The 12,080-nt window shown below is 37.8% G+C and overlaps 1 protein-coding gene across 7 annotated transcripts in view; it reads left to right on the top strand.

Moving 5' to 3' along the window:
• Positions 1-8,181, top strand: part of FBXO25 (F-box protein 25) — a 30,711-nt gene extending 22,530 nt beyond the window's left edge. For 2 of the 7 annotated variants that reach the window (XM_088162340.1, XM_088162342.1), the window contains exons 9-12: positions 276-419; positions 4,422-4,448; positions 6,487-6,536; positions 7,013-8,181. In XM_088162340.1, coding sequence (XP_088018466.1) covers positions 276-419; positions 4,422-4,448; positions 6,487-6,536; positions 7,013-7,190 — 399 coding nt within the window. In that variant the 3' untranslated portion in view covers positions 7,191-8,181. The other 5 variants (XM_088162343.1, XM_088162345.1, XM_088162341.1 and 2 more) reach the window with 4 other exon arrangements.
• Positions 8,182-12,080: the final 3,899 nt, after the last annotated feature.

Genomic DNA, 12,080 nt, shown 5'->3' with positions numbered 1-12,080 from the left:
ATTAGAATAATTTTGAGACAGTGGAATTAGATCAGCTGTGTATAGCCTAGTTTTTCTTGGCAAATATGCATGCTCCTATTTTTAGTTTTTGCCTTCCATCTTTTTTGTGGTCTGATCTCTCTCACTGCTTTGCAGAGATGTATGATGTCATAATATTGACTTCAAAGAATTCTAGTTACAAAAGTTCAGTTTAACTATCTTCCCTCCACCTTCCCCTGTCCTTCACCTGAATTGACTACAACAGTTTTAAAGAAAGATATTAATTTTATGTCCAGTTTTGTAGGCATTTGATTCCATCAGAGAAAGGTCACATTGACTGGAAGCTGATGTACTTTGCACTTCAGAAATATTACCCAATAAAGGAACAGTATGGGGACACCTTGCATTTCTGTCGACACTGTAGTATTCTGTTTTGGAAGGTAAGAGCTTGGAAATGGATAATCAGAAATAAGTTCAAACAGCTACTGGTGATCATCTGCAAGGAAAAATATTAAGGTCATCTTATCAGCTTTCTCATGTGAAAGGTGATTGGGTAACTAATATCTAACTTAAAAATAATATATGAAACTTCCATATAAAATCTGTGTTAAATTCTAAAGTTGTTCTTAATCTTGCCTCCTGATATCTGATAACCTCAATACTTAGAATTGCAATGAAAAGTGCCGTGTGGAAAGAGTTATTCTCTCTACTTTCATTAATTTGATCTTATGGAAAGTCGTGAGGGACTAGTCTGAAGTAAGTATTTTTAATGATGCAATGGTAATCAATATATGTCTAATGAGAAATAATGACTACATTTTTTCCTACCACATTGGTGTAGAGCTCTGTATTTTTATATTTTTGCTTCTGTCCCATATGAAGCTTGGATAAATGTTTAAAACTTCATCCACAGTGTATTTTGCCCTGGTTTTGAGGTTTACTGTGAAGCATATGTTGTCTTATAGGATGATTTTAATTTCAGTAGGGCATTGTCTTCTTTAATGTGTATGATTACATAATCCTGCTTTTACTCTGTGTTGCACTACAACAGAGCCTTCTAGTTAGTGAGACTTTAATTTTACATCTGAAAGATCAGATATGGGTAGTATTAAGTGGACAGCAAAGACCAAATACTCATATTACTCATATTCTAATTAACATAAATTAGTTGGTCTTGTGACATCTTTCTGTGATTTTTAGGAGAAGTTGTATGTCAGTGTGAGCTTTTTTATTTTCCTTTTAAAAACCTAGGCTATTTAGCAGGATAAGCTAAGTCCTGCTGGAAATAGCATGTTTTCTTTAATCATGTTATCTTGAAGTTGAGTATTTTTGATATCACGGGAGCCCTTCCAGGTAGCAAGGTTTTGCAAAATTAATAATAGGAAAGCAGGTAGCCAGAATTGGCTTCTACTGTGAAAAGTCTGGGCATTTTATGAAGGATCTGTGTCAAGAACAACTAAGAATTTTCATTACAGTGGAATAAGTCTTTAGCATGTAGTTCAATATGCAGGATAAAGCCTCTGTTTGAAAGGGGAAATTTCCAAGTACACAGGTGCATTTAGATGGGCATTTGTGGTACCAGATTTCTCTGGATTGTCTGCCTCCACTGTGTAGAGTTAATGCTTTCTACACTAAATTTCTCTCATTTTGATCTTAGTATAATTGAAAGTACAAGTCTGTAATATTAAGAATTACTTTAAATGCGTTTGGAATTAAACATTTAACTTTAGAGATGGTGTGATAGTAAGAGACAGGTTACAGTAATATTCCAGTAGTAGATTGTAGTAGTCAAGGTGACAAGACATCTGTTCCAATCTACTGGAATAACAGGGCTTGTTTTAGACTTTTGAATTCTTTGAAACACAGCCCAGGAAGTTTTAAAGGTACTTAGGATTGATGAGCCATACCTCCTCGATCCCCATTCCAGTCCTGACTAACTCATCCTAGAGATTTGGGCAGGTCTTAGTGACAGTGCAGTTGTAGATTGGTTGTGTGCTTCTGCACAAAAATACTGGAACAGGTGTTTGGGATGGGCTGTTTTAACAAAAGCACAGTCAGCAGGTAGAGGAAAGCCATTATCCCTTTTCATGCAGCACTCATTAGACCATCTGGGATACTGCAGTCAGGCCACAGCACAACAAAGACTCTGATAAACTGGATGAAGTTCAGGTGAGGGTCATATGATGAGGGAGGCTGGAGGACTTGCCCTGTCAGGAGTGGCTGGAGAAGACTCCTGCAGGGGGACACAGGAGCCTGCCATGAAGACACCCAAGCAAGGGAACAGTTTGACCATAGAGCTGATGCACTTTCCATCCTTGGATTTGATCAGGAACTGACTGAATAAAGCTCAGAGCAGGCTGGTCTGATCTCACAGCTTAGTCTGCTTTGAGCAGGAGGCTGGGCTAGAGACCTCCTGAGGTGCTTCTAGCCTGATCTGTGAGCCTACATTGCAATATTCCCTCTCTAGTCTTGGCATCTAAGCCTTGTCTCTTCTTAAAATAAATGATGATCAGGCTGAAGTGGATTGTCAAATGAATTGATTTATGCATAATTGGCACTCTTATTGGCAGGGGCAAGTTAATTGTTCATCTGAAATGATGTCCCTCTTTTTACAGGGCAATGTGGGTCAAGTAGTGTTGTTCACTCAGCTATATGGGGAAAAAAATAGTGCATTTTTTTTTCTCAGACTCTTGTCTATATCCTTTCCCAAGCTTGCTAAGGAGAGGTGAGAAGTAAAGCAAGGATGGGGGGCAAAGGGACAGGAGGTACTTTATTAATTCTAGATAAATCCTGTACTAGGTGAAAATATTCCTTAATAAGAAAATTTTCAGGCTTAGACAATTTATTCAAGCTTCAGTATCATACTTGATTAGAAAGATTGTTAAATTAAATATGCATGAGTGCTTGACAGACAACTATATCTGTAATGCATAGCAAGAAAAACCCAAAATAAGCAAAGAAAAAAACATGAAAATACTACCACCAAATCCAAACTTTGAGAGAAATCAGTTACTTTACAGAAGAAAAGTAGCAAGTGTTTGAATCTTGGAACAAATGGAAGCACTGTATTCTTCAGATACCTGATAATATGTAAAAAATTTGTTTCTTCTTTTAATGGTATAATTCAGAAAGCAGGCAAATTTTTTTTCTAAGGTCATTCAGAAGAACTTCAGGCAGAGCTGGAGACTGCTTCATAAGGCATCTATTTTTATTTTTCTTTCTACATTAAAGAACAAAGTAAAATATTGGAATAGTTGCAGAGGAAAAAAGTGCTAAAGTGATCAGGGCATGAAGAAGACTAGGAATGAATAATTTCTCTTACTCAGCTGTGTTAAAGCTAACAAGGAATGTGACTGCTCTCCATAAATTGTTTTTGGAGACAGAGAAGTGGTGCATAAGCATTCTCAATTAGAGAAATTATTTACACTAAGGGACATGCTTGATGCAAGTAAATAATAATTTTGAGTAAGCGTGCTGAAAGTTAGGAGTTTCTAAGAACCAAAGCCAAAAGGATTGGAAATAGCCCAAAAGCACAGGCCTAGCTAGTGATGAGAAGAATTTTCAGCAATTTATGAAATTTATAATATAATGTAATTGCTTGACAACGTGAGAGGCTACACCCAGGAAATTCTTGGAGCCCTCTGTTTTTTGTTCATTTCAAAGGAGGCCTTGCAAAAGAAGGGACTGATGGCTGCTGAATTGAATTACCTATTGAACTGTTGAAGTAGGGAAATTACTTTTCACTTTTTCAGTATGCTATAATAAACATAGTGGGGTTTTAATAAGGCTTTAGGATTTTTTCAGGAAGAGGCATTTGTATTCCTGTACTCGTCTAAAATCTGTAACCCAAGTACATCTATATATAGCATGTAGGAGTTTCCCAAGTTCTTTGTTGGAAGTACAGTGGCTTTTGTACTCTTCTGTGTTAGGAGGGAGTTATAAGAAAATTTTCATATTGAATGTCTGTTTTCAAAGTGACTTCTTGCTGAAGGATTTGTCCACGATGAAACTGAAAAAAACCACATTATTTCAGTAGTGCAAAAGTAATGACCAAGTATTGTGTGATACCTTTGTGAGTGCTTTCGTGTATACTACTTTTTCTGTTCCACTAGGCACCATTGCAATTGTGGCACATTCTTTTATTTTCCTAAGCTTGCTTGGTAGCACTTTTCAGTTATCTCAGACACGGCCACAGAAGCTGAAGTACCTTTTCTTCTTTCTGTTTCCAGGGCTTTATGAAAACAGTGTAATCACTTCACATAACACTTGGTTTTAGTCTTCTTGTGATTTGTGCTGATTTTGGTTCTCATAAAGCTGCTTGTGATTCGCCACAAGAATAAAATACTTTTTCTAAATGGCTTATGAACCTTTGCTTAAACAAACCTTAACTCTGCTTCTTTTACTTTATGGCTCTCCTTCCTCCCTTCTTCACGATCTCAAAGGACTACCACCTTGCTTTGTTACTCCAGGTATTTCCTGTGCCTCCTCTGTTTTCATTGCTGACTGTTCTGTGATGTCAAAGTGAATAATGTGTTCCTTTCTAGTTGTCTGATGCTCTTTGTTTTGATTTTTTTGTTTGTTTCTGCACATCAGTTTAGCATAAGGAATAATTTTGTTTCTTGTTCCCTTTTAGATAAAGGTAGTGATTACTTCCTATCTCAGCTTTTCATCATTTTGTCTTTTATTATTGCCTTATTTTCTCTGAATGCCATTTAAACAAAGAGTTATAATTCAGTTTCTAATGAGCATAGGTGTCAGTGAGATCAGACAGATTTTGCTAAGAAATAGATTTCTCTGTACTCAGTCTTACTATAAACTGTTTTCTCCATTCCCTGATGTATTTAATTCAGTACTTAAATCTGAAGAGTAACATGTACCTCAGATAACTTTCATACAAAGGTACTAAAATTGATTTTATTGCACTTGGAATGCTGTAGTTGTATTTGCTTTTATGGAGAATTTCTCTGAAAAGAAATTCCCCAAAACCGGCTGCATGTGACTTGAGATAGTCAAGGGAAGCAATTATTTTGTTTCCCTCTGAATGAAGTAATAGTGAAAATACTTATACAGAGCTTCTTAATGTCTAGCTATGCTAAATTTTGAGGAAAACAACTACATTTGCCAGTAAATACTCCTCCTGGGGAATTATATTCTAACTTTGAAGGAAGTGTGCTTTAGCTTTGAAACATTGAAATCAAACTATTTTAACACTTTATTAAGTGAAAATTTATTTCTCTTGAAATGAGGAATACTCATAATTGCAAGAAAGTTATTCTTTTCAGTCCTCATCACTTCTTTCACTGTAAAATTTGTGGTGTTTTCAATAACTAAAAACACCAATAACTGATCTTTGAGATTTTTATTGCACTTGTAATTCCCAACTGGGTGGAATTTTGAAAAGTGTTTTTATAATGATGTGCAGAGAAATCAGCATGTTACAAACTCAGTCTAAAATATACAAGAGTACAAATAAGTACTAAAAGAGGAAAAACGCTGCCTTGTTTCCCAGAATTATAATTCTGATGGTGTTTTTTCCTGGAAACTAGGAAAGTAATGACATGACATTGACATGGCAATGGGTAGAGAAGATAATAATTCATTAGCCACTACCTTTAAGAGTGTTTTCTGATGTGGTGCAGCTCTTGCAGATGTCATCTCAAGATGAAGATGTTAAGTTTAATACTTCTGATTTTGGTCTTGGTCATCTGCTCTTTCTCATCTGCAGATTCCCCCAATAGGCAATTCTACCTGTGTCTCTTTTTTTGTGTGTGTTTGTCTTTCCTTCTGTGTCATGAATCTAACAACTGTTTCTCAGGTGATGTTACAGCAATTATTAAAAAGAGTGGGGGGATGATGAGGTGATACCACCTGGTGTATTCTTCTAGTCCTCCACAGACTTAGAGAAACACAGATAATAAATCTATCAAGTAACAATTTTCACTGCAAAAGTTGCACAGTATTTAGAATGTGTTTCACCTGGTGCACTTGGGTGCTGCAAAGACTTTGGGTGGGAATGTGGTAGTGAAAAAAAAATCACTTCGAGATTCTTTGCTTCTATTTAGTGAATTGCATATAATTTCATTTCCTATGGAAACCAAAGCAATGAAGACCATAGTAGTCTGTGTTCTATTTGCCATGTATTTATCTGGTTTTCTTGCCTTACATGGTGCATTTATCAACATTGGTGGAAAAGGGACAGAAACTCCTGAAAGTCTGGTGAGGACACTTCTGAGCCTTACAACAACACTGACAAATTGTTTAACTTCTCCATTGAACTGTCTGGGAATTTCTTGTCATGACACCTCTGCACTTCCCTCATTTAGGGGTTTTTAATAAGATGTAAAAAAAGAACTATTTTGTTCAAAGAGGAATTTGAATCTTAAATAATTAGACAGTTCTGCTGAGGTCAAATTTCTGTAAGAGGAAAGAAAGCAGTGCAGGCTTAGAGAATTTGTAATGACAAAGCCTTTCCACCCTGTCTAACTTCTGTATTCCTGCCTTGCCTAGGTGCCAACTTCTGTTTTTAAGGCAGTGCTTTCATTTCCCTTGTGGAAAAGGTAGGAGTGAAAGATGAAAGAAAGTTTGGGGAAAAAATGTAGCAAGGTAGAAAAGCTTTTAAGACTGGGAATTCAAACACACTGCTCAAGTTTTTTGAAGAAGTAACTGCTGCCCATCATTTTCAAAGCAAGGGACTAATTTTCTCCCAAAGAAATAGATTAATTCATGTTTTGATTAAACAGATAATTTAGACTCAACAAAGCAGGTGACTTTTTCCCTTTTGTAATGCTTATCAAAAAATAATGGATAAGGAAGATGATACTGTTTCAAGGACTCCAACTCAGGTTCTGGTTTTGGTAGAAGGAGAGAATTGTTCTTGGTTGTTTTTTTTTTTTGTTTGTTTGTTTTCTGTTTGGTTGGTTTTTTGTTGTTGTTTTAGGGTTTTTTGGGTTTTTTTGCCTAGATTGGGGGTGAAGGGAAAAGGGAAACTGGATATGGAAAGAGAACTTACTTATTTTTCTCCTTCATCTTTCAGGATACAGGACACCCCTGCACAGCCAGTGATCCAAACACCTGTCTCATGCCAGTATCTCCTCAGCATTTCATTGATCTCTTCAAATTTTGAGATGTTCAGTAGCTGTTCTCCTGTGTTTGTGGCCATTTTTGTGAAGAGTCAGGCAGGATGTGTAACGCTTTTTGTGCAATATATTTAAGTGTAATGTTTTACTGTAATTTAAAAAATATATAGGGGAGATTATCAGAGAGGTTCATTTGACATATTGCTTTTGTGCAGAATAAAGAGGAGGAAAGGAGAAACATTAAGAAAATTTCGTTGTCAGGAAATCTCCAGTGGACTTTTTTTCAAGTCCAAGAAAGGCCACTTAATCTCAACGTTAAATCCATGCTTTTGACGCCTTAATAGTTGGGTAAAATTATGTAGGGGAGTTTTGAAAATTTCATGGAAGAATTAAACTACTCTTGCAGGGACCAAAGGAGGGGTGTTTTTGTTAATCCTTCTTTCTATAAGCCATGGTTTTCAAAACACCTCTGTATAATTTGCACTATTATAAAGAATAGGCCAATATTATCTTAGACTCTTAAGAAGACGGCATTAATTATTATGAGCTAGTGAGTAAAATATGAGTGTGGTGATATCTGCTGTTGAACCTATATGAATGAAGGAAATCAACCAATTTTTGTACATACGTTATGCAAAAATATTTATTTTTCTTAAGGACTTTATTGAACATTTGACCTATCTTAGCACATCTTGCAGAACCCGTGAGACCAATCTGGGGCTACTGGAAATCTTTCTGATGGTAGCTACAGCCTTCATTTATACTGTTTGGAAAATCTACAAGTGCAACTGCATTAATTCATCTTCTAAGAAGAAGACGTTAAAATTTAATGAGGATGGAATTGCTTGTTTCTAGACTGGTACAGTGGCAGAACACTATGCTACTAACTGGGGTTCTAACCTGACAAGCTATGGGAAGCACTGAAAGTCAGTCTGAGCTGGAGCACCTTCTGCCAAGTTAATCAGATGATAAATTATCCAGGAAGCTATTTTGTTCTATCCCATAGAACAAAATAAATTGCTTGGTTTAAGCAGGTAAAGGAAAAATTATGGAAGTTTTGGATTTGCCAATGAAATTTAACAATATGTAATGTACAGAAAAAATAAATCACGTACAATATTCTGCACTTGCTTGTTCTGAATCCAGTTTTGTACAGTGTAATAAATCATGGTTTTATCTGTTATTCCTAGAAGCCTCTGGTGCATAGAGATGAATCAATTTGAATTTTGTAAGATCTTTCTGTAACCTGTTGTCTATAGTAATCGGTAATGGAATGAGAAGCATACAAGGACTTCTAGTGCTATTGCTTTACAGTAGTTTGTTGTATTAGCCCTTTTTGTAATAGCAGAGCAGTGACTGTTAATCGGCTGCACAAGAAGAGGAGAATATTTATGTCCTCAAAAATAGGTTTATGTTAACTTAAATCTTGGTAATTTAATTGCTAATTTTTGTGGATTTTTCAATACAGGGTTTTGTGGATTTTTTTTTTTCTTCCTTTCAATTCAGATGTTGGCTGTGGCAATAGTAATGGTCAAGGACCTCCCTTCTTATTCCTGTTCATTCAGAGCATTGCTGCAAGCCTTGCTTCCCCAGCCAAGCACTGCTGCAGCCACTGGATTTGTGGCTGCCCTTCTTTAACAACAGTTTGTACCCCATTTATTTAATTCCTGTAACAGCTGAGATGCTTTCCTATGTCTGTGACCTCAGTAACCCTGACAGTAGCTGGTGATGGCTGACATCTACAAATCACTCCCTTATCATGGTTACAGTTTTGCTACTCTGCATAAAACTTCCTGTAAATATATGGATGCTTTCTCTGAGAGCTTGAAAGAAAGGGTTTAAGGTCAGCATTTGGTTTAATGCTGCTGTGAGCTCTTGCCCCTCATGCTGAAGGCCTCTGCTGAGGGACTGTGCAGAACCATCTCTTCTGCAGACAGAGGGCAAAGCTCTTGCACTGTGACCTGAGAGCTGCCCAGCACTGAAAAGACAAATAAGGTGACAGCTGGGGAAAGGTATTAAGAGAGCTGAGAGGAAACCTCTGTCCTAGCCACTGAATTGAGGAGGGAGCAAAATTACTTTAAGGTCTTATAAGCTATTTTAAGACAGGTGTGGAAAGAAATCAGTATCTGTAATAACTAATTTTCTGTTCTCTTAGAAATGTCAGGTGACAACAGTCAGGCTTACTCTCCCTTTCACTACTTGTCTTGCTCTTTCTTCAGTAGCAAAAAACCTTAGACAGGCTGAAGGTTAAGTTCTGAGATCTGTTCCTGTGTGTGGGTACTCATTTAGTATTACCAGGGTGTCCCATTAGGCTGCAGGAGTGAAGATGACAAGAAGCAGGACTCTGCCTTAAGAGGCATCATTCTACTCTCACAGGTTGGTTGATGGTGGAAGGGACCCAGCTGAAGCAGGGTCAGCTAGAGCTGATTGTGTAGGAGTTTATCCAGAACTGTGTCCAAATGGCTTTTGACTATCTCCAAGGAAGGAGACTCCACAGCCTCTCTGGGAAACCTGTGCCAGTGTTTGGTTATCCTCACAGTAACAGAGCATTTCCTGATGTTCAGATAACACCTCCTCTGTTCCAATTTGTGCCTCTTGCCTCTGGTTCTTTCAGTGCCCACTGACAGGACCTGGCTCCCTTCTCCTTCCACTCTCCCTTCAGGTATTGCTAGATGGTTAGATCCCCATGAGCCTTGTCTTTTCCAGGTTGAACAGTTCCAGTTCAGCTTTTTCTCACAGGACAGATGCTCTAGTCATCTTTTCTTTACACCTTTAATCATCTTTATGACCCTTCATTTGACTCCCTGCAGTAGGTCCCTGTAGCCCACTAACCTTATTTGTGTCAAGGGCGCATTGCTTGGCTCATGTCCAGGTTGGTGCCCACCAGGACCCAGCTAACCCCCAGTCAGCTTTGTGAGCCAGCATCGTAGCTTTTTTTTTTTTCCAGAGGAAAAGAGGAAAGAGGTGGGAGAAGAGATGTGCACAGATGTGCAGAGAGGCATTTCAGTTAAGGACTTTAAGAAATCTTAAACACTTAATGCAAAAGCACATTGTCATGAGCAGTGTTAAAAGCTTTTAACACTGACAAAACTGAGCTTTGGGAACAGTTCCACAAACTCGTTAAGTATTTAGTAAATACATTGCTTAGACTAAGCAAATAAGAGCTTGATTAAGAGTGACTGTGTGAAGTCATCAGATGCATAAGAAGATACTTTTCAATTGTGTTATTTAAGCAAAAAAAAGCTAAGGCAGTGATTTTGGTTGTAGGGCTGGTGGTGGTTGGGTTTTTGTGTTGGTTTGTTGAGTTTTTTTTATTCAATCACATAAAGAGTGGGGGAAGGATTTCATCTTTAGGATAACAATCTTGTTAATACCTCACCTGAAGCACAGAACATATTTTGACGGTCTGAATTCATCTCCTTTTCCTTTATTCCAGCACTTTCTCGTGTAACCTAAAGCACTGTAACCATGAGAAGTGTTATGCCTTAACGTGAAACCTCTGCTCTTTAGGCTCCTGTGTGATGCTGTCCCAGGAGGAAAGGCAGGCACTCCCCTGCAGCAGAAAGGGTACCTTGAAATGTGTTCTAAATCTCTGCAGCAGAGGTTTCTTTTGCACCACAGCTTTTTTTTCCCACCTGGATCTCCTTATAAACAGATTTTGCAGTGGCAATTGTAGGAAATCATGTTTTAACTGTGGCCCCTCCCTGATCACTTCCCAATCCTGGGTGATTTGGCTTTTAGTGGATTTTAGTCCTGAGAATACCAGTTCAAAGGCAATCATGACATTCTCAGCCATTGTCCACAAGGAGCTTGAAATTACAGTTTTGTAAAACAAGATCTCCCAACTCCCCAGTCACTGCCTCCCAAACCTGTTTCTGAGAGATTCCTGGCTTTTTTTATTACATTCTCTCCCAACAGCTTTGTTCACCTATTTCTGGGGAAAAGACACTCTGCCATGGACGTTCTCCAAGAGCACTGTGTGAGCCTTTCTCCTTGGATGTCAGATAGGACTAGGCTCTTATCTGGAAAAAACAGAGGAGTGGGACCTTTTCCCCTGTTCCTCATCCCTGAGAAATGCATTAAGTAGCTTTAGGAGAAGGAAAAAGTTGAACTTCAAGAAAACACCAAGCTTAAACCAAGAGCTCTCCACTAGTATTAAAAGACTAGTGGCCCTTTTGCAGTCTAGAAGGCAGAAGCAACGAGGCCTAGCAGGAAGGAGCAGGTGAGATGGCGAACAGCAGCATGTTTTGGATTTCATGGTGCACAAATTAGCATATTTACAGCTCCATCATTTGCAAAGAACTTAGAGGAAGGCTAGACCCTTAATATCCAACTAAAGTTGCTTGAATTGGCAGATAGATAGATACCTGCATTAAATAAATCAGTATCAAGTGTTTGGAGACAGTTGTTAAATCAGAGTTTAGAACTGAAGCATTAGCTGATTATGCTATTTGCTTGTCTTGTTCTTATACTTCCATCTGCAAGGCTCAGGTCCAGCCCCTCAAGGACACTGGAACATAATTCCCAGCAAACATTCCTATAAAGTTTGGTAGGATGAGGGTTACCATTAATGCTTAAAATGTCTATTGAAGGACATGACAGATAAGTGGATCAGAACATGAGAGGTGAGAGTAAGGGTGGGTTCCTTTCTGTTGATTCCCATTGGCAATCCTCTGTGTCACACACAGACCTGTCCTTCTATCTGTCAGATATGATGGTAATGCTTATTTCCTGCAAGGTTATGTGTACGTTCTTCTACAACTATGAATAAAACATGTTCAGTTTTGGTATTTGTTGCACTTTATAGTCATTGTGCCTTCAGCTGAAAGTTTTTCTAACAATTTTCAGGGCCTACACCAACAGCCACCACTTAATTCTAAAATTTACTTACTTGATTTTTATATGCTCTTCCCACTTGAATGCTATTTTTCTATAGTATTTATAGAAAAACAATAATGGAAGAATAACTTGTTTGCTAAAGTCAGTTATCATTCCCACATAATGCTATAGAGATAGCATTCAAGA

The sequence above is a fragment of the Sturnus vulgaris genome, chromosome 3 (assembly GCF_052056855.1).
Source record: "Sturnus vulgaris isolate bStuVul1 chromosome 3, bStuVul1.hap1, whole genome shotgun sequence".
Taxonomy (NCBI): Eukaryota; Metazoa; Chordata; class Aves; order Passeriformes; family Sturnidae; genus Sturnus; species Sturnus vulgaris.
Note: the sequence above shows the minus strand (reverse complement) of the source record. Positions and strands in the feature narration are given on the sequence as shown.